The sequence below is a fragment of the Branchiostoma lanceolatum genome, chromosome 19, assembly GCF_035083965.1.
Source record: "Branchiostoma lanceolatum isolate klBraLanc5 chromosome 19, klBraLanc5.hap2, whole genome shotgun sequence".
In the NCBI taxonomy this organism is placed as follows: domain Eukaryota; kingdom Metazoa; phylum Chordata; class Leptocardii; order Amphioxiformes; family Branchiostomatidae; genus Branchiostoma; species Branchiostoma lanceolatum.
The window spans coordinates 15,208,947-15,231,094 of NC_089740.1; the positions used below are offsets into that span (position 1 = coordinate 15,208,947).

General features: G+C 42.6%; 1 protein-coding gene across 21 annotated transcripts in view; it reads right to left on the reverse strand.

The window, feature by feature from the left end:
* LOC136425461 (talin-1-like) overlaps window positions 1-22,148 on the reverse strand; it is a 158,448-nt gene that overhangs the window by 43,411 nt on the left and 92,889 nt on the right. For 11 of the 21 annotated variants that reach the window (XM_066414329.1, XM_066414328.1, XM_066414325.1 and 8 more), the window contains 14 exons: window positions 22,028-22,147; window positions 21,210-21,341; window positions 20,531-20,659; window positions 19,776-19,808; window positions 19,521-19,589; window positions 18,931-19,044; window positions 15,055-15,303; window positions 14,397-14,525; window positions 12,161-12,244; window positions 11,579-11,683; window positions 10,154-10,276; window positions 7,407-7,526; window positions 3,414-5,264; window positions 385-582 (listed from right to left, as the gene is read on the reverse strand). In XM_066414329.1, the coding sequence (XP_066270426.1) occupies window positions 385-582; window positions 3,414-5,264; window positions 7,407-7,526; window positions 10,154-10,276; window positions 11,579-11,683; window positions 12,161-12,244; window positions 14,397-14,525; window positions 15,055-15,303; window positions 18,931-19,044; window positions 19,521-19,589; window positions 19,776-19,808; window positions 20,531-20,659; window positions 21,210-21,341; window positions 22,028-22,147 (3,456 nt within the window). Of the gene's footprint in view, window positions 1-384; window positions 583-3,413; window positions 5,265-7,406; window positions 7,527-10,153; window positions 10,277-11,578; window positions 11,684-12,160; window positions 12,245-13,548; window positions 13,633-14,396; window positions 14,526-15,054; window positions 15,304-18,930; window positions 19,045-19,520; window positions 19,590-19,775; window positions 19,809-20,530; window positions 20,660-21,209; window positions 21,342-22,027; window position 22,148 lie in introns of all 21 variants that reach the window. The other 10 variants (XM_066414339.1, XM_066414338.1, XM_066414337.1 and 7 more) reach the window with 4 other exon arrangements.

Consider the following 22,148-nt stretch of genomic DNA (forward strand, 5'->3'; position numbering starts at 1 on the left):
CATCATCCTGAAGGGAGAACAAAAGTTGGGGATAAATCTTCAAGGAGCCTTCATTGGCGATCTTTATATTAGGACTTTTTAGTATAGTAAAACTAGCTCTACTGTCTCAAAGTCTTACATACCAAAGAGAAACAAAATAGAGCCTCTTAACAAGCTCTAGCATCCACAATATGTACAATGTCGTGTAAATCTAAGCACAGTTAAATTTAACTGTATGTCCAGGAACAAGAACATACATGTAGGGCTTCCGATACAGTACTTCTTTGGAAAATGACTTCCTGCAGCTAGAGAAACTTGGTACCTACCTCAAAACAGCTATGGGACTACCTTTACCTTTCAGCACACTGTACATGTACTAGGAGAATCTCTTAGACGTCCACGTACCGATGTCTGAGCTGCCATCTGCATCCCAGCCTCCAGGAGCAGACTGAAGTCCTTGCTGAACTTGCCAGAGGCCTGGGCCAGCTGCTCGTGGGTTCCCTTTGACGCCACGACCAGCTCGCTGGACGCCATGTTGAGCTCCTGCGCGGCCGTGCTGAGCATCGTCTGGACCTCCTGGAAGCTGACATCGCCCTTCTGGAGCTGCGGATGAGCAGGAGGAGGAGGGTGATTGGTGGGGTTGCTTAGCAACAGATGGGGTTAGCATGAAAGTTCATCTGAGTTGGTAATGAAAATTAAACTATACTCCAACTCAAAGGAAAACTTTGTCCCAGTGCATAAAAATCTTGTGTCTACAGCTCTTGGGTCTGATAGCTGAAGAAGACCGCGTGATTTGGTCGAAAATTTCGGTGAGTCAAATTATTTGTATTGGAGTAGAGTTTAAGTTTCATTTAACAGATGAGGTTCTTGTGAGGATAGCTATGTTATTGTTAACTGTGGGATATGCCAGTCTTACTGGAGCAAAAAGATTTCTTGAAGACTGTAAAGTTATGACCTATGTCCAGACAACTTGGTTAGGAGATATTGGTATCACCAAAATTTGATGGTTGGTCTGTTACAAGGATGTTCAAAAGTCATATGAGCATTTTCAAACCTATTTTTGTGAATAGGCCTTGGCATTATGAAGACTTTAATAAATCTTGTTGGGATATGAATTCAGATTAAGGAATCTTTGGAAGAATTTTCTGAAACTGCAACATGAGACAAGTGCTGTCTCCCTTTGTTTGTAAACACTTTTGGTTCTGTCCAAGGGAATGCATACACTTCAAAACATAATTTTTCTTTCAGCCTCTTGGAGGCACATATCTGTAGTACTCCATTTGGCCTCCAGGGGGCTCTTTTAACATGAAGACTGGCATCAACCACTGAACAGTATGGAAATAATGTTATTTATAATAAATATAATCTGCTGTTTGGAGAGAAGGAAGAAAAGATTAGCAAGAGAAAGAACGGCATGAAAACTACAAATATCGGACAATGACGTAGCAGCATGGTCTACAATGAAGTTAGAGGTCAACTACATGTACATGAAGGTCAGGTTCTTTTTCTACAGCGTAAAAGCTGCTGAATGAGTCAATGTAGAATGACGGGTGATTCAGCCAAGGAATTTCACAGTTGAAATGCCAAAACTCGGTCAATTGTGAGCCAGAAATATCAGTGGAAAACGTGACTGAACCCCTACAATGACGCAGAGGGTATGAGTAGGTTTTCCATGACTCATGCTCTTGTTTTTGAGCCAACAAAAGATATGAAAGGTATTTATCTGTTACACCCCTCAAATAGCCTCCGGCTAGTACAGAACATGAGTCAGTCATGAATGACCTTTTCAAGGTCATATAGGTTGCCAGGTGGTTCCACACCTGTTCACTGATGTATGCATAAATGGGGCGTTTTTTTTTTCAAGGTCATAATGATGGTGGAGAACAGTGATTGCCCAAAATTGCCTTCCCAAGTCACAAACAAAACACGTCAACAAAAAAACTACTTAACATAAACAGAACAAACAAAACCTTTCTACGAAAACGGTTTCTTACGGAGCTGGAAGAAGATAAGACTTCTGAAATTCCTGTCTGCAGAAATTGGAGAAGTCTTCAAGGTCACCCCAATTCCATGGCTGTGTTAGAGGTTAAGTTAAAGCGGTGCGTTTACTGAGCAAGGTCAGGGGTCAAAGGGGGAGGGGGCAGGGGGGCTAAGGCATCTACGATAGGCTGCTAGAAAACCACCACCTATGCCACCTCTACAACGTTGGTCCAGAGCTCAAAATTGTCCCTTTTACTTTGTAAATGTCCTTATTGCACACAGGCTAGTGCTATATTCTAACCATCTCTGACAGTGATCTGTGTCCCTTTAGAAAAAGGTATCTTGATTGTTTGAGCCTAAAAAGACTTGGTTGATATAAATGGATGGAAATTTTATCATTGAATAGTTCTTCCTTGGCTATCAGGGAAACTTGGTGAAATCTTGCAGGTTTCCATACAACTTCGTAGGTTTCTTTCCATTCCAACAGCAGGAATTTCTAAAGAAGAATATGAATTCCATCGCGGAAAACTGACAAAGATTTCAAGTTGGAGACTCTCTTTTCTTTTGCGGATCCTCACAAGTTTCCTCCTCGGAATACCATCAATTCTGCATGTCAATTTTCCTTTCTCTTCACAGATCAATTTTACAGTCACTACATCCATCAGACTTCTCTTTGGAATCACGCAAAATCCAAGGGAATCATCTGTCTCCAACTCTCCACTGAATGGGGTACCTTCTTTTCAACATTTTTTCCCTTTCAACATGGATTTTTTTTTATTCAAACGACTCCAAGAACTGATTTTTCTGATCTAAATTTCAAGAAAATTTCCATCCTATTATATCATCTTCCACCTAAATTCTCAAGTGTCTCTCAAATATAGTTATCTACTGTCAGCATGTCTACTTGGATTTTACCGTCAATAACCATGGCCTCTATCAATATTCTTCATTTTTCAACTTTTTTTTCCTCCAGTATTTCCATCCTCTCTGACATTCATTAACATTTGAAACCAAAATTTTATGACTTTTATGTGCTAACAGGGCTGTTTCTTTTCTTTGAATGCTTAGAATTCTTCGTAGTGCAAATCTATCTATAATTAGATCCCTGTGAAAGTCCTTATGAATGCTTAGGGCAAAAATGTATGATTTTATCAGCTCTTGCCATTGCTGCAGCGAGACAAAATGAGCCAAAATCTTGCCAACTTTGATTTCCAATTCTTGACATTTCTATTATTTTCAAAACATTTTCATCCCTTTATTCATTTATTCTTGTACAGACGACTAAATGTTGGTCGATGCACATGGTAAAAATCTTAAATAGAATCCTTTAATTTGCCTTCAATTGGGCTATGCCAATGACTGATGTGTACTGTTGTATATTTCAAGCTACAACGTTGAAGTATCTCAACCACAATTTTGAGCTCTGGACGTGTGAACCAAACCCCAGACGTTACATCTTGGTTAAAGATGGTGAACGCCTCCATCCTGAGCGACGACGCGCCGAAGCTCATCTTACTGAAAACAGAGAGAACCGACACGACAAGCCTGGTCGCCGACAGATGGAACTCCTTGCAAATTCGTGCGACTTTGATCTTGGACGACAACGCCAGGTTGTAGCGCATGGCCGCCACGCGTACGAGGCGACGGTAACGCTGCAGAACTCCGATTTTTCTCATCCTCGGGCCATCCACTTCATCCTTCACGTTGCACTGTATTCCGAATTCCCGGCCTTTCACCATCGACGGGTAGCTTTTGAAGAACTCGTCGAAGTTCGGCCAGATGTAGTTTCTCTCTGCCGGCTTTTCTTCGACTTTTCCTCGCACGATTTCTTCTGTAGATCGGATCGTCAAGTCTTCTTCCGTCTCATAAGTCAGAATCTCTTCCCTGTCTTTCTTCTCTTCCTCCACCTGCTCAGCCGGTTCCAAGTGCGGGTAGTTCCGGAAGAAAGCGTCGAAGTTCGGCTTGACCGTATCCTTCGGGAGGTCCTCGTCCCCTGGAACTTTCACCCACTCTCGCTCGATCATCGGAGTTTCCATCCTCTTGCGTGCTTCCTCCATGTAGTGTCGGAAGAACGCTTCGAAATCCAGGTTGCGCTCCTGCGGTTTGATCTTTCTTTCCTCGATTTCCGACAGACCGGCTTTAAAATCGAGCCGTTCGGGCATGGTGAAATCGGAATGGGGGAATTCGATCACCTCCTTGACCTTCTCGGGTTTCTCGGGATACGGTTCGCCATGGCCGATAAACCGGAAGAATGCCTCGAAGACAGGCGTAGAGTCGTCCACGTGTATATCCTCGTCTGTCTCGTCAATGTGGTACGTTCGACGCTTGACGATCGGCTGCTCCATCTGCATGCGAATCCTTCGCTTTTCTTCGTCGTACCGTTCGTCTGCTTCCGAATCTTCCTGTCGGTTGTCCGTCAACGATTCCACCGTCGCGACGGTCTCCACGTCCGAATCGTCCCACTCGATGACCTCCCCTTCTTCCTTCGTCTCCACTTTCGTTTTCTTCCTCTTCACCTTCTTCGTCGGAGGCCGGAGGCAGTCCAGGTTGATGATGGCCTTGCCCGATACGTTCTTATCGATGCCGTAGTTCAGGATGTGCCGCTCCTCCTCTACATACCGGACCTCCTTCGGAATCTCCGGTTTGCGTTTACGGTCCTGTCGCAGTGCGGAGAGATCCAAGAGCGCCTGACCGGGCTTACCCTGCTCGACGCCGTAGTTGTACACAGTCTGGTCGAAGTCGACTTCGTTCCAGTCGAGATCGGCGCTTTTGATCGACATGGTGTCGTACCCACTGCCCGACGTCATGGATGTGAAACTTGACGTCATTTCCACTTCCTGCGGTTTCAGCTCTTCGACGTTAACGAACGATTGCCCGTGGACCCCGCTCTGCACGCCGTAATTCACCACGCGGTCGCCCTCTGGCGTAAATCCCGGCGCTCCGTTCAGCAGGATGACCTGCTGGCCCTCGTACATAGCAGGAATTCCGTACATTCCAGGACCCTCATTCGGAACTCCGTATTGCCCCGCGTACATTCCAGGAACTCCGTTCTGAACTCCGTATTGCCCCCCGTACATTCCAGGAACTCCGTTCTGAACTCCGTACTGTCCTCCATACATTCCGGGAACCCCGTTCTGGTACATGGCGTGTCCCTCCGATTGCTGCCCCTCAGACGTCTGTGGAATGGTATAGCCCTCCGCGCCTTGGGGTGATCCGTAAGGTCGGAGGTCGTAAGGTCGAAGGTCGTACGCTCCTCCAGTGGCACCGTAATAGCCGGGATATTGTGTCAAGTCAACGTTCTGAACCTAGGAGATATCAGATTACAGGGTTGGAGCGACCGTCATGGAAACCACAGGCCCACCACCGTCACCATGGTTACTGTCCCCACGGCAACACCACACCCACCACCCCGCACTAACACCACACCACGGATTAGTCAACATCTTACCTGTGGGACAGGGTTCTGGTTAAGGACAAGAGAGGGGTCCAAAACTGCAGGAATTTTTTCTTTTCAAGTTTTTTTCTTTTTGTTTTTATTGTAAATTCTTGGTAGTACTGTACTGGTTTAGGACAGGGCAAAGGTTTTAAAAATGTTGAAATTTTGTCCATTTTCATTTTATCAAGACAGACAGGTTTTCACTTTTCTGTTGTTGTTACTCCTTGTCATAAAATAACAGCAAACATAATCTAAAAATCATTTGCAGTTTGATCAACAAGTGGTTGCCATTAACGTAAATCATTGTACTCTCTTGTCCTCAGTTGAACCCGTCCACCGAGTCCAGCATCCACAGCATCAAACACAACAATACAAAACTACAAACACACAGCACAAAACAACACTTGGCTTCTGGGACAAGGCAAGGCAACTCTGGGCGTTAACAATTTGAACCCACTCTTGTTCACAATACCTGGTCCGCTTTTCAACGTTTAAGGGAGGTTCTGTACTCATCTGTGCTAGCCGGGTCGTTTGAGGGCTGCTGTGGAAAAGAAGAGACGCACAGAAAGCAGAAAAGGGTCGCTCAGCAAAATACTTGAATGTCTGGATTCGAAACAAACCATGAAGAATTGTAACTTTTCCTTCACCTTCAAATATTGTTGTAAGTTCAACTCACAAACATGGATATATATTTTGATTGATTCTCTAACATTGGTGACTATGGAAAAGTGAGATTTTATGTTTTCGTTAAACGTTCACACATCAAAAACAGTAGTGCGTTTGTGGCAAACCCAGACACTGGTGGTAAAATGACTGTGAGAAAATGGCACTAGTAAATGGTAAATGAAGATTATAATGCAGCAGTTATATACTAATTGACTATGCTACAGTTGCACAAGCATGATGTTGTAACTAATAAATTAAATATGCTTATTCAAAGCAAAGTTATTAGCCTGTATGTTGTAGACTATTCTTCATCAATAGCAAAATCTTACAAGCACTGTAATGATAGCTGAAGTTACAATTATAGACGTATTGCAATGAAAAATGATCATATGCAAGTGATATCAAGCAAAGTACTATGCATTTGTACTTTGCTATGTTAAGCAGTGGCTGACAAAATTGTTATTGGCAAAGCTTAGAAGTAGAGTAATTACAACATGGAAGCAGATCTACAAACAGTAGTAGAAGTAGAACAGAAAATATAGTTTCATCCTTCAACAGGATGGTAAAAAACAAGATACCGGTATGAAGAAATTGAATTTAAAGGACAGAATGATTATCATTGAACCGGTGTGTGCAAATACACAAATCAAAATTCTAAAAAAAAGAATCACCTACCTGTATAGCATTAAAATAACAAGAAAAAATGTGGACAGAAGGAATTTGGAAAGAGTGGAAGAGAAAGAGAACACTAAGAGAGCAAAAGATATCAGATAAAGAGATGTAACAGAAAATAATGATGTAATGTAGGCAAAGATAAAACAACCTACGGTAAATACTGTAAAACATATTCATGATGCTTGGTGGAAAATGTAGCAATTTGGAGGAAAATGTAGCAATTTGGATGGGGGCAGTGATTCTGATACATTTTCCTTGTGACGATTTGTCCTCCGCATCCGTCACATTACAAGACTGTACGGCTATCAAGCAGCTGTTTACTAACAATTACCGTCTGATGCCTGATTTCTGAAGAAACAAATATTTCTGCTTTATAAAATCACTGAAAAATGCTTCTTTAATCAGTCATTACTTTAAGGCTGATTCATTGTAAATTCCAACTTAGTGCAATTCAATTTGATCTAGTTTTCGTTGAAATTTTTTTCCTGTCATAAAAGCCAGAAGCATTTTCTTATGGTTTAGGCATAAAATGTTTCTTCCCAGTTTTTCACTTGAGGATCCTGCACTGTCACTGTCAAAAGTCAGGCATCTTTGGTATCTACTGCGACTAAAACCTACACTACTGTTCTATGTTTCGTTTGTTTTTCTGTCACGCTGAACCTCGGCCTACCTGTCCTGAAAGTAGAGCCTTACTGGCCTCTCCGATATTCCGGATCGCGAAGTCGACGTCACGTTGTCCCGGTAGACAGTTCACGCAGTTGTTCAGCGCGTGCGACACGGCCTTCGCAACCTGTGGAGAGAAGAAAATCCGTCAGGAAAAAGAAGTCTCCAGATTTCACTCCACATTTCTGCAGCTATCGTTGTTGCACATTCACTCTCAAAATGCTGTTACTTAGTTATATATAGTAATACAAATTTGCTTCCTAAAGAATCTGACGTGTATTCGAAAAGCGATCAGGACAAAGAAAGCTCCATATTAAAGTCCATGTTTCTAGAAAATTCACTTCCAAAATGCTGTAACTTAGTTACAGTAATACAAATTTGCTTCTTAAAGAATCTGATCTGGTATAAGAAAAGCGATCAGGACAAAGAAAGCTCCATATCTAAGCCCATGTTTCTACAAAAAATTCACTTCCAAAATGTTGTACAAAGTTGGCAACAAAATGTGCTGCCTACAGAATCTAATATTCCTGCTGAAAGAAAATCTTTCAGAAAAAAATGGTCCAGTGAGCCTTTCTAATCATATTACGAACTGGACCAATATTTCTTTCCTGCAACAAGCAACTCACCAAACTTGCCTGAACCTAGGTACTGCTGGCCTTGTATTAGGACTAGGAGTCTAGACCTTCTTAACTTTCTTTGTCCTGGTGTAAAATGAACAGGATGCTGTGACGCTTTGGTCTTTTCTAAATCTGAAACCCTATATTTCTATAATTGGACATTATGCTAATAGCCAGGCTTCCTGGGACTTTGTTATCTCCAATTTCATGCATGTTGTCATCAATATTTGATTCTCCAGTGCCTACAGGCCGTCCCAGGAGACGACGTGTCTATTTCAGAACACGACCTTGCCGGGTCCCAGCACTATAACCTTGTGATGTCTGCCCCCCTCCCCACTAAATCATTCATGAGTTACAAACTGCTAATAATTTTCTATGTGAAACTGATTTGAAAAAAATCTTTGTCCCAATGACTTTTTTTAAGAGAACCCAGAGAGGTTTTTCTTTTCATGTGTCTCCTTCCCAAGGCCTGTACAAGTAGAAAAACTCCCATACAATAAATAAACAAGCCTTTGTAACAGACAACAGAAACACTAGAGGGGTTACAGTCACAGGTTAAACAAAGTAACGCCCTGTGCTCCCAGTCAGGAATGTTGCTGGACAAGTTTTCTCCGATTGTCGTTCAACGTAGTGTTAGAAACTGTATGGGACCCTGGTCAGGTCAAACCTCAAATTTCTGAAGGTTTTTAGGGTAATTTTTCCCTCCCTTTAGTCGTATACTGAAGAGACAGCCTTTAGTTTTGACAATACACGACTTTGTAGTGACTGTATATTTGGGATAATTGATTTTATACCAGTGTCAAAGTGGTCCGTAAACAACACACAGCCATACCAAAAATTTCTGTCATTCTTTAGGGTAATTTTCCCACTAATATACTGGCCAGCCAGCCTTGTGTGACCAACTAAATCACACACAAAACTTCACAATGAGTAAACAATCCAACTGTTTCACACCTATGTGAAAGTGATCTAAAAACAATGAGAACTGAAACGACAAAACCCAAACAATCCTTTCACTTTCTGACTAACGAGTTCGTCCTACTTTCCCTCCTTAATTAGCCGCCTGCAGTCCTTGTAAAGGTGCTAGCTGACTGACACATACAGGACTCAACACATGTCCGGTGCCCTAAGGTTATCAACGTACACCTTTCTGTGACAGACAACGGGAAACCCTTTGTTTCCAAACAACAATGGCCCAACCTGTATCAGTATACCTGTTTTCCTGGGATTCTAGACCCAACTATATATGATCCAACTGTGGTTACATCAAGCTAGCTGTACCGGTATCTAACCCTCTTTAATAGAACTAAGATACACAAGACTTAAGATGAAGCAAAGAGATTATTATCTGACTACAGTGGCCTTGCTAAGGATATGCCCGAGGGTTTTTCTGTCGGCAGTGCAAAATAAATGACCATAATCATGTGCTTTCAGATCACGCCTATCTTCGCTTGAAGCTACGGACAAAAACAACCGAACGTTTGAGTCCTTGAAGAAACAAACAACAGAATTAAGACAGATGTGAGACAGGGAAGGTCTTTACGGATGGCTGCCTTGCTATAGTCCAGATTTTTAAGAAAATAAACGACTAGTACTGTTAAGTCACCATGCTTTCCGTCACAACCTACACCTACCTTTGCTGACAGTACTTCTAAAAACAACTCGATTTTGGGGCCTCTGGTTGGAGAGTATTAGAAATTTAGGCACACACAGTAGTTGTTCTCTTTACAGTTGTTTTGCTACATTGTCTTCAAGTAATAAATCATGCCAACGCCTACACTGCCTTGGTAGTACGTACAAAAACTACGCCTCTGAGTCTTTTTAGCCAGGTCAACGAGTTACTGGTTGTTTGGAAACTTAGCTTTTTTAGACCTCTGTAAGAGACGAAAAAAGTGAGTGTTTGACAAGAGATCACGGAAGTTTCTACCAGTTCTTGCAGGCGGTTCTCTGGTTACAAACCTGTGTCAGTTGCTGCTTGTTGCTGGGAGCGTTCGAATCGTTGACTCAAAACTTCTTACAAAAACTACCTGATTTTTAAGCCTCTGAGTTAATAAAAAGAAAATCAGTGTTTAACTAGACTTCACAGACGTTTCCGGCAGTTCTTGCAGGCGGTTCTCGCGGTTCTCGGGTTACAAACCTGCGCCAGACGCTGCTGGTTATCGGGGTTGTTCGGATCGTTGACCGCCTTCTTCGCCTCCTCGATCAGGTTAACGGACTTGTCCATTACATCACGGGCGGTGTCAATCAGGTGGTCCTGGGCCTGGAAAAAAAATAGCAAAAATGTTTATTTCTGCTTAAAAACATCAAATTTTGTACGAAAATGACAACAATTACCCCTCCAATGGAGCCATATGTCCTGTTATAAAAGTTTTTGTTGTTTTGACTTACAAATTGTAATTTAAAATAAAACTCTGTCTTCCCCATTACTGGATGGTCTCTTCCATAGCACACAACAGTGCAACATATCTGGACAGTGGACTGTACCATAAAAAGGGGTGGCAAGATTTTAAAAATGTTTAGAGTAAACTACTTTGAATATTTAGAATGTTTCAATCTAAAGCTAATCAAATCTTTATTGAATCCAAAGAAGAGAGAAGAAACAAGCTAAATTTATAACAGAATTTGAACAGGAGAATTGAATAAAAACTGCCTCACAATATTTTTTACCCGTTAGAAATGGTACGACCAGACATAAATCTTAGTGCTCTAACCTGTCGCCTTAAGGAAGAAAATCGGCCCAGTTTCTCAGACACAAGACTGTCTGAACCCTGGGGGGAAACACTGTAGCTAATTACAGGTTTGCATCGCTTCGTTAATTACTGTCACTCGTTAAGCCCCTGCTTGTCAGAAGTCTCGTGCAGGAATATAGCTACTGTAGAACACTAGACTCTGACTTTTACAAATTCTGAACAACAACTATTATTATTAGTAGGAATTCAGATAAAACAGTGATTTAAGTTGAATCATATTCCTTCATCTTGCTCTTTTTGTTCTTTGCCAAAACCAAATGGTGATAGTTACAACTTAGGTCAGGGGTTAAGCTGAGGGTCAAGGGTCGGCCCATGAGAGTCACTTGTGACTCATCTCTGCGTCATGCGTGACATTTCCATGGTGGTAGTAAAACTCGTTAAGCCGGGGTACTGATGAGTCACTAACGAGTCGGTAACGACCTCACATTCATGTGAGACAAGGCATGAACTTTTTGTCACGTACATGTAAACTGTTGTCATAACAGCATTTCCCAAATCGGAATTTAGTCACATTTCAAAACTTCACTCCACAGATAGTTGAATTTCTACTGTTGAAGTAAAATACTGTAAATGCAGAGAAGTTAGCAAAGATTCAATTTTGGGGTGGGGAGAAAATAGAGTTTTCACAGTGGTTTTGAGTTTGAAACACTAAGTAGCGCTACAGTCACACAATGGAAAGGCTTTTGGCGATGTTTTTAAGTTCGCGGTCACCACAAAAACCACGAACATGAAACCACCGCGAACATTTCTGCATTAACAGTAAACAAAACTGAACAGCCCATAGTTGCATGTCACCCTCACGACTACTGTACCTGTCTGTCAGAGGTTGCCGCGGCAACCCCACGCACGGCGCCCGTCAGCGTGCGAAGAGCGTTCGCTGTGTCCCGCGCTGCAAGGCCCGTGTAGTTCTCGTTGCCCTGAAAACGGGGAAATGCCTCATGATTCAATTTCAAAACTGAAGCTTTTTATTTCATACATAAACAATCATAGGTCATCTTAAGCAGGCAACAACCTACTCTTTACAGCCTTTTCAACTTAGGAAACTCCTTTACTACTTAATCAAATTTAGTGTTCAAATATCAGTTGAAAGCTTGTTCACTACCCTTTATAATATTATTCCATTTTTCATGATGTAATTTCTTCGTGGGATGAGCAACAGGGTTACTACATGTCTTTGAGTGGGTCACAAAAATAACTTTCCCTGGACCATATCTATATTGTTCTCATAATTATCATCGCATCTTACAGTCTAATTGAATGTTAAATGCTTTTAAAAAAAGTCAAGAATATGTTACATGTATATCCCCCTCTCCCTGTGTATGAACTGTCCCCCCTCCTTTGACCTGACCTGTTCCCCTACCCTTTGACACTTGGCCCCTGACCCTGTAGGTTACCTGTGCGGCGGCGGTTAGTAGCTGAGCCATGGAAGCGCCGACAGTCTTGGACGTGTGTCCGAGCTCCTGGGCACACTGCTCGCCCTATCGCCATGGCAACGTGCAAAGAACGTGCAAGTTTGTGAGCACACGTGACGCAAGCAACAACACACATGCATGTTGTAAGGGCGGAACAAAAGGGGACATAGAAACTTTTTTTTCCTTCTTAAACAGAATCAACTTTTTCTCTCTTGGAAAAGAATTCAACCCTTCATTCATTTCATTCAATTCAACCCTTCATTTCAAACCCTTTTTCATCTTCTGAACATTTTAAGAAACAAATTGTGAGGATTTTCAAGGTCGTGAATTCTGTGTCCCCTTTAACACCCAAATAAGCACACAAGTTACATGTCAGAGAAAAAGACGGTGGTTCTACAAGTCATTCTACAATGGGGCAAGATTACACCTTGATCACACATTTGGATCATGCATTGATCACATCTTGATCATGTATATGGATCACAAAATAATTTACAAAACATGGATCAAATGCGGATTGACCATGGATCTCACATTTGGATCCCAAATGGATCACAGATGCGTTTGCAATACATGGATCGAGTGTGGATCACACAGAATCATGTATGGATCTTGGATGAATCGCACATGGATCATATGTGGATCAAAGGTGGATCTTGCAGGATCACATGTCAGAAATTCAGCATGAGAAGCAGGTCTCTCCTGAGCACCGCAGCTGGAATGATGAAAGTCTACACGACAAACAACATGCAAGACTCTAGTACAAGTACAAGTACTGCACACATGTACATGTACACATGATGTACAAGCCATTCTGCCATCACAAAGCTGTGTGAACACTGCTGGAAACAAGCGGGATCATCAGTCAGAGGGTGAGGATGTAAAACCAAGTAAGTCGGCTCAACTTCAGTTTCAAAACTTTCTCCTTTCAATGAATTTACCTCACGATTGTTAGACTTGCTTTAACATTTAAGTGTCAAATGGCTTCTTATACCATAAGAAAAAAATCCTTCCTTGACATTGAAAGGGTTAAAGATTCCAAAAGATTTCAAATTTGAAATGAATTATTCATAACTTTTAACTTTTCTACCTATTAGATTTTATAATGATCAAGAGGAAAACAATCCTTTAAAATTTCAATAACAGTCAAAAAACTGAAAAACAAGATTTCCAAGTTGATTGAAGCTCTTGGGATTTAGAAAAATGGCTTTAAAGAATTTGAACTGTTTGGCAAAAATGTTAGAGGAACACTTTTGAAACCGAAATTTGAGCCGGAAACATGCAGAAGTTAAGTGTGTGATGATGAAGCTGAGTGTGTGTTTGTTGTTGTTGTCCCCATGTTTGTTGTTGTTTACTGTTGTTGTTTATACCTGGGCAGCCTCCTTCATCAGCTGCGCCATGGCGGCTCCGACCTGTTTCGCACAGCTGTAAACGGTTGCTCGGCAACCTTCGAACTTTGGAGAGAAAAACTGGAAAAGTCAGTAAAGACAGAACAAAACAACAAGGCTTAAAACAACGATCACTTAACATCTGGAAACACTTTTAAAACTGGCGCTCCACGATTAAAATATAGGTTTAAAAGTCAAAACTATGTCCAGCAAGAGTAATAGAAAGAGGCATGCTACTTGAAAAAACAATTTGGAACAATTTGAAAAAAGATTTCCACTTGTAAAGTGACCAGTGTTGCACTTGTATTCAGCAAGACAAATAAACACAAGGAAAGTGACAAAAGTACAGCACAGAAAAGACAAAAAAAGCAAAAACACTAAAATACAGAAACTCTAAAAGGAGAAAAAGAGTAAAGGGAGACAAAGACAAGATGGAGTGAAGAAAAAATGTCTTAGGTTTCAAGAAAATGTTGACTAAGTTGAAGGATCAAGATTAGGGGGAAGAAAAGAATAAAAGGATGGAGATGATGGAAAGAAGGAAAAAGAGTGTGAGGGAGGTTCAAGAAAGGATGGATAGATGAGAAGACTGAAAGAGAGCATGAGGGAGGTTCAAAGGAACGATGGAGAGATGATAGAAGGATGGAAAGAGCGTGAAGGAGGTTAACGTTCAAATAAATGATAGAGGGAGCAAAAGAGAGCATGGAAAGAAGGAAAGGGAGCGTGCGGGAGGATCAAAGAAAGGATGGAGTGAAAGAAAGCATGATGGAGGTTCAAGAAAATGACAGGAAGATGATGGAGGGAATGAAAGAGAACTTGAGGGAGGTCCTTACCGACTCGTCCGGTAGCGGGACCAGCTGTCCCTGAGCGGCGCTCTTTTTGATCTCGACCAGGTCGGAGTCCAGCTGGCAGATGGTGTCCAGCGCGCTGTCGATTTCTAGGGGGCCACACGCGTCCTGTGCCTGGAGACCGGGAAATGTCACAAAAATTTACTTCAAGATCTATGGATGTTATCTTCACTTGAAAGTTCATCTGTGTTGGTAGAAGTCATTCTGGATCAAAGCTGAACTGCAATAGCCAGCACAAAAATTGGACTTACCCAAATTTTCTACAGATCAGCTCCAATCTTCGTCAAGGAATGAGTAATGTGATGTCACTTTATGCAGATAGGACTGGAGCTGGGATTTTTGTGTTGGCTGTTGCAGTTTAACTTTGATTTAGGATGTTATTTTCTCAACCCCAGATTTAAAAAAAATGAACAGTGATTGTACTGCCTTAAAGTAGAGAAATTTATCCTAATTCTAAATAAAGGGTGCAAATCACCATTATTGTCACACTGGAACAAACAAAGCTTTGTAATAATGGACAACTCCACTAGAAGGTGGGGGTGACTACTTTCTGTGCAGCGGACCACAGCTAAAGTATGGCCCATGCACTATTTTGTCACCGTGAAAATACACAAAAAACAAACGGATAAATAAGCAAACGAACCTTCTGTGCAGCGGACCTCAGCTCGGCCAGAGCCTGGGCCAGCTGTTTGGAGCAGTTACTGAGCTGCATGGACGCCGCCTGGTCCGATACGGTCGGTACGGCCGCCTTCGCGGCGGAGTTCATGTTATTGGCCGGTGAAATGAACTCCTGTGACGCATTGATGAGCAGAAGCTGAGCACTCGGGCTGTCGGGCTGGGCCCGGCTCCCGCGAACGCCTTGTACAAGCCGTGGGATGTGGTCTGCAACATGCTGGACGGGAAAACGATAGAAAGAACCTTAGGATCGATAAAAGAACGTTTCTGTCGGGTTGGGCTCGGCTCCCGCGAACGCCTTGTACAAGCCTTGGGATGTGGTCGGCAACATGCTGGACGGGAAAACGATAGAAGAAACGTTAGGATCGATAAAAGAACGTTTCTGTCGGGTTGGGCTCGGCTTCTCAGAACGCCTTGTACAAGCCTTGGGATGTGGTCTGCAACATGCTGGACGGGAAAACGATAGAAAGAATGTTAAGATCGATAAAAGAACGTTGCAAGCTCCCGCGAACGCCTTGTACAAGCCTTGGGATGTGGTCGGCAACATGCTGGACGGGAAAACGATAGAAAGAATGTTAGGATCGATAAAAGAACGTTGCAAGCTCCCGCGAACGCCTTGTACAAGCCTTGGGATGTGGTCGGCAACATGCTGGACGGGAAAACGATAGAAAGAATGTTAGGATCGATAAAAGAACGTTGCAAGCTCCCGCGAACGCCTTGTACAAGCCTTGGGATGTGGTCGGCAACATGCTGGACGGGAAAACGATAGAAAGAATGTTAGGATCGATAAAAGAACGTTGCAAGCTCCCGCGAACGCCTTGTACAAGCCTTGGGATGTGGTCGGCAACATGCTGGATGGGAAAACGATAGAAAGAACGTTAGGATCGATAAAAGAACGTTTCTGTCGGGTTGGGCCCGGCTCCCGCGAACGCCCTGTACAAGCCTGGGGATGTGGTCTGCAACATGCTGGACGGGAAAACGATAGAAAGAATGTTAGGATCGATAAAAGAATGTTGCAAGCTCCCGCGAACGCCTTGTACAAGTCGTGGGATGTGGTCTGCAACATGCTGGACGGGAAAACGATAGAAAGAATGTTAGGATCGATAAAAGAACGTTGCAAGCTCCCGCGAACGCCTTGTACAAGCCTTGGGATGTGGTCTGCAACATGCTGGACGGGAAAACGATAGAAAGAATGTTAGGATCGATAAAAGAACGTTGCAAGCTCCCGCGAACGCCTTGTACAAGTCGTGGGATGTGGTCGGCAACATGCTGGACGGGAAAACGATAGAAAGAACGTTAAGATCGATAAGAGAACGTTGCAAGCTCCCGCGAACGCCTTGTACAAGCCTGGGGATGTGGTCGGCAACATGCTGGACAGGAAAACGACAGAAAGAATGTTAGGATCGATAAAAGAACGTTGCAATCTCCCGCGAACGCCTTGTACAAGCCTTGGGATGTGGTCGGCAACATGCTGGACGGGAAAACGATAGAAAGAACGTTAAGATCGATAAGAGAACGTTGCAAGCTCCCGCGAACGCCTTGTACAAGCCTTGGGATGTGGTCGGCAACATGCTGGACGGGAAAACGATAGAAAGAACGTTAAGATCAATAAGAGAACGTTGCAAGCTCCCGCGAACGCCTTGTACAAGCCTTGGGATGTGGTCGGCAACATGCTGGACGGGAAAACGATAGAAAGAACGTTAGGATCGATAAAAGAACGTTGCAAGCTCCCGCGAACGCCTTGCACAAGCCTTGGGATGTGGTCTGCAACATGCTGGACGGGAAAACGATAGAAAGAATGTTAGGATCGATAAAAGAACGTTGCAAGCTCCCGCGAACGCCTTGTACAAGTCGTGGGATGTGGTCTGCAACATGCTGGACGGGAAAACGATAGAAAGAACGTTAGGATCGATAAAAGAACGTTGCGATCAAGGCGTTTGGGCTGTCGGGTTGGGCCCGGCTCCCGCGAACGCCTTGTACAAGCCGTGGGATGTGGTCGGCAACATGCTGGACGGGAAAACGATAAACGGATCGTTAGGATCAGGGCGCTCGGAAAACGATAGAACCCTAGAAGCTGGGCACTCGGGCGGACGGGTTGGGCACGGCTAGACGAGAATATGATACAAAAATGTTACAGAAGTTGTATGCGATCACAGAAAATACTAAATACTGGGCACTTTGAGTCAGTATGAACATGATGCCAGGAAACACAGTTCAGGAGTCTCTGGTAGTTGTGAGACTTTGCCAGCTGTATGTTTCTTGCGCATGCAAAATGCCACATTTTTGGTGTGGTCAAACGTTCTTGGTAGAACACTAAAATTTGCTGGAATGCAGACCCATTCCAATCTGAATATATACAAAGGGGCAGGAGACGCACAACCCTCAATGACAATCTAAAAAGGGATGCTGGGCTCAGTGACATTTCAACAACAGAGCTGAGATCGCTAATGGAAGACCGGACTGAGTGGAGCAGAAGGACTCATTGTCTCCCGAGATGACATCACAGATGTCCTCGTTCAAGGTTCAAGGATATATACAAATGTATGAGACAGACGATGACCACACAGCCAATTTGGAGAGTTTCAAATTGAAAAATACAGCATACATTTGAACGCTGTGTACATGTCAGGTAAGAGAAGGGTCAGCTGCTAAGCTAAGGAATGGTGTTAAGGCATAGAAAAAAAAAAGAGTGCGTTTACATGACATAATTGTAATAAACAACAGTTACCACTAAAAGTCATGCTCAAGAAAAAGCACTCCCAAACCTTGCAGCTACAAGAAAAACAGCCTAAAACAGCAGAATTTGGTTGGAGAATAGAAGTCCTCAGTACACACCCTATCTTTCATTACTGAGAGTGTTCTACACAGGCACAGTCTAACTTAGCAGCTCATGAAAAAAGCAATTTATACTTGATAAATCCTATTCTACTCTAAAAACTTGAAGAAAAAAATCAAAGCTACTGGGAACAAATTTTCCATACACACCAAAAACTCACAAAAACGACCAATTTTGGCAAAAACACAAAAACCACCAGACCTTTCCTCGCTTCGTCCCTGCCCGTCCGAGCACAACCGTCCTGTGGGTCGAACCAATCTACTCACTCAATTAAGAAATCAATCTCCAAATCAATTTCCTCCCCCGAAACACCCTCGGGAACGGACCACAAATTGGGGGGAGTGGGAAAAGCTAATTTGGTTGAGAGGGAAACAATGTTCTCACCGAACGTCCGGGAATTATTCAAAAGCGCTCGAGTGTTCTGGGACGGAGCACCTTGATTAAAATGGGCATTTATGTTTCCATGTGACAGGCGATGGATCACTGGATTCTCCCAACTGATTAGAAAGGGCCACGCCCTGCCTATATGTTTCCTTGTGCAGCATCTATGGTTTTAAATGACTGCTTCCAACTGTAGCAACTAAGCTTTCAAACTGGACACAGATGTTGACATTTTACCAGCAAGTGTTGTGTAGGACTCTACATGTAGTTCTGTGCGTAGAGTTCAACTTCAACTTAAGATACCCCCAGATGACCCCACGAGGGGCAAAGTAGGGGGGAGGAGGTCCCAGGCTAAGTAAAACCTGGACATTATAGTGTTGGGGTCTTTGATACATTTTAAGTGTGGCTTTTCTCATGCCTTGCTGTTGCGATTTGGGTTCTAGTAACAGTAACTGTTGGAACATTTTCACATTGCAATATTCTAAAATTGTGTCCACTCATGTTGCCATGTTGCGTTACCTTGCAGGAAGTGACAAGTTGCTGTTACAATGCAGAGTTCTTATTGGAAAGTTCACACATTGCAACAATGTAAATGTTGCAGCTTATGTAGCAGTTTCCTGTTGTTACCTTGCAGGAAGAGACCAGCTGCTGTTGCGACGAGGGGTTCTTGTTGGAACTGGATGCTGCCTGCGATGCTGCGATCGTCTGCGTTGCCACGGCAGCGGCGTGTTTGGCTGCGTTCTGGAGACAAGAAAAAAATCAAAGACACAAACAATATTGGTGGAAGTCTTAGAAAGTCAAGACCCTTTTTTTGTAACACAAACTTATAGCCAAAAAGCTGTTTGTCATTTCCAAAAGTTAAGGATTCTTTTAGCCAACTGCTGCCAATTTTTACAGCAACCAATAAAAGTTTGATGCAGATATAGAGATGCTTGCCAAATGATTATCAGATTATTCAAGTTTCTGTGACTTTCTTTTTATATCTAAGTGTTTGATGATACAAGACATCATTTTCTTAGTATGGTAAGGAATGATTGATAATGTCCATGTCAGGAAAGATATGTCTGTAGGACAGGTACACAAGATGCAAGAAAAGAAAAGATACAAAAAGCAGATCTGAAACGAACACTGAAATACACAAAGGACTGGATGCAACTTAGAGATGGAAAAGCAAGACAGACGTTCTCAAGAAAACTGAAGAAACTTAAGACGAACACCTGCAGCTCCTCAAGAATCTTTTTCAGCAGATCTTTGTCGTAGTGCGTCAACTTGACCTTGGTGAAGGTCAGTTGGGATGGAGAGAAGGAATGAAAGAGGTAAAGAAAACAGCAACGACAGAAATGCCGCAGACAGCCGAACAGAGCCTAACTACTCTATGGAACAAGGCAAGACAGAACAAATGGACCAGGGCGGAAAAATAAGCTTGAAAGGACAAAGACAAATGAAAGGAAGTAAAAAGGAACACGAGGTACCATGGTCTTTACAGTAACTGTCTCTTCTGATGTCTGGAAATGGAGAGGAACAGGGAGGAGTGTTAGCCTGGGTACCAACCTCCGTAGTAACCGCTGGCTAAATCTTTTTCGCTTACTATTAATACCATGGAATAGCAAGTGGAAAGATTGAGCCGGCGGTTTCTACGGAGGTTGGCACCCTGGCTAGGGAAGTGATAACTCTACCTACGAGCAGTGGGAAACACAACATCGAATGAAAGAAGGAAATCAAAGAGTGTTCACAGTAGTGAGGTGTAGGCTAAGATGGTGCCAACCGTCTTTAAGAAAAGGAATAAGAGCATACAAATACTTAAAGATGTTTCATGCAAACATCTTTTTAATTCAGTATCAGACTTCACACATACTTAAGCAACAAGGCTGTCAGTGTGAACAGGATGCTAGCAGTGGGCACTGAGAAAGATCAAAGACTTAGCGTAATCTTTGTCAATCAGCTGACAGCACCTCAAACCCCCACCCAAGTACCACCTGGGTTCTCTCATACCTCCAGTTTTGTGACTAGTTTTTCTTGATGGCATTGAAAGAAACAATTTGAAACAGAAGTGTTTACAGACAGATGGCAGAGAGTGAAGATGTGTACTAATATGTTTAAAGCCAATAAGGACAAGAAGGATCGTAGCAGAAGCCACTGAGAAAGACCAGAATGTTTGTCAATCAATTTGCTTAGTTTGATAAGCACCCCCATCCCCAACCCCATACCACCTGGGCGCTGTTCATACCTCCAGTTTGCCGACAAGTTTTTTCTTGATGGCGTTTCCGGCGGCAGCGTTTGTTGCGGCTCTCAGGTCCTCGGCCGCCTTGCGAAGGTTCTCCTGTTCATCGGAGTCGTGTGGGTTCACGGCGCAACCCTGGAAAACAACAAGAATTTATTTATCTTTACTTCTTAAACATGTAAAAATCAGTTCAATGTTCGCCTCATCCATAACAACCTTTCTAGCAACTTTTCTCTACAATCAAAATTACACAGCTGCTGTTAAACCCCTTATTTTAGATTATCTATCAGAGGTAACGAAAAAATTGTCACTGTACATTTTTCAAAGTGATCTTTACATTTACAACCTTCAAGTGTGAAAGCATTACTTTAAAGAATCTACTGAATCACATAACTGTCATGTAAAATATTAAATCATTGCTTTTTTTCTCCATTTTATTACTGTTGAAGTATGACATCTTTCCTTTAGGCCACCCCAATTTAATTTCTTGGTTAACAGATTTTTATTTAAAAAAAAAATCAAAAATTAGAAAAAAAAATCATGAAAACAGAAGGCTGGTTTTCATGAATTTCTTTTTGTAAAATTTTTTTTTTTGAATTTAAAAATCTGTTAACCAAGAAATTAAATAAGTGGGCCCTTAATGTAAAAAAAAAAAAGTTGTGTTAGTTTTTCTCCCTCTTGTTACCTTGGCAGCTTCCACCATCCGAGCCGTGGCGTCGGCCAGGACTTTTGCGGCTCCCAGGAGCCTCTTCTGCGAGTCGGTATCGTCTGTCGTGTCGGCGCTAGTTTTTATCGAGTTCACTAAATGTGACGTCGCCTGGTGAGAAGAAGAACAAACATTGAAAATTCAAACACATCCTCGGTCAGTAATCTTTTTGATACACAGGGAAGAACTACAAAGAGGTCTGTAGTTGATTCCATGGCCAAGATAGACTAATAGGCTTGTCCTGCAGTGCTACCTCATGGCTTCGAGAGACTATATAACCGTCATGGACCCAGAACTGAAGCGAGAAGATATGATGATCATACGGCGCACACAGATGAGGTGCCAGAACCTGAAGCTTGACAATCGCAGGATGAGCATAACTATAATCAGAGTTACAGGATGCTGACAAACAAACAAACACACTCACTCACTCACACTCAGTTATTTATCATCCGGTTTACCATCTGTTGTTCCTCACTCAAACAAACAAACAAGCAAGCAAAAAATAGTTCCTTACTTCTGCTAGTATATCGGCATGTTTGATCATGTTGGAAGCCAATTGAAAGCACACAAATCCACACTAACTATCCAGCTTATTGTCTGTTGTTCGGAACTTGTTCTAGAAACATTACCAACAGGTCCTTACTTCTGCTAGTATCTTTGCCTGTTTTATCATGTCTGAAGCGTAATAAACAGCCAGTGGAAAAATTACTTTCCGTAAGGTTGAACTCGACTAAGATATAGTTCCTTTTGCAGAGTTCTAAGACAGAAGCAAAGAAACAAAAACAGTTCCTTACTTCTGCTAGTATCTTGGCCTGTTTGATCATGTCTGAAGCGTTGCCCATAGAAGCGAAGAGCCTGTCGGATGCGGAGATGATCGTGTCGCAGTGATCCTCATACTGTTCACCTCCCTTCGCC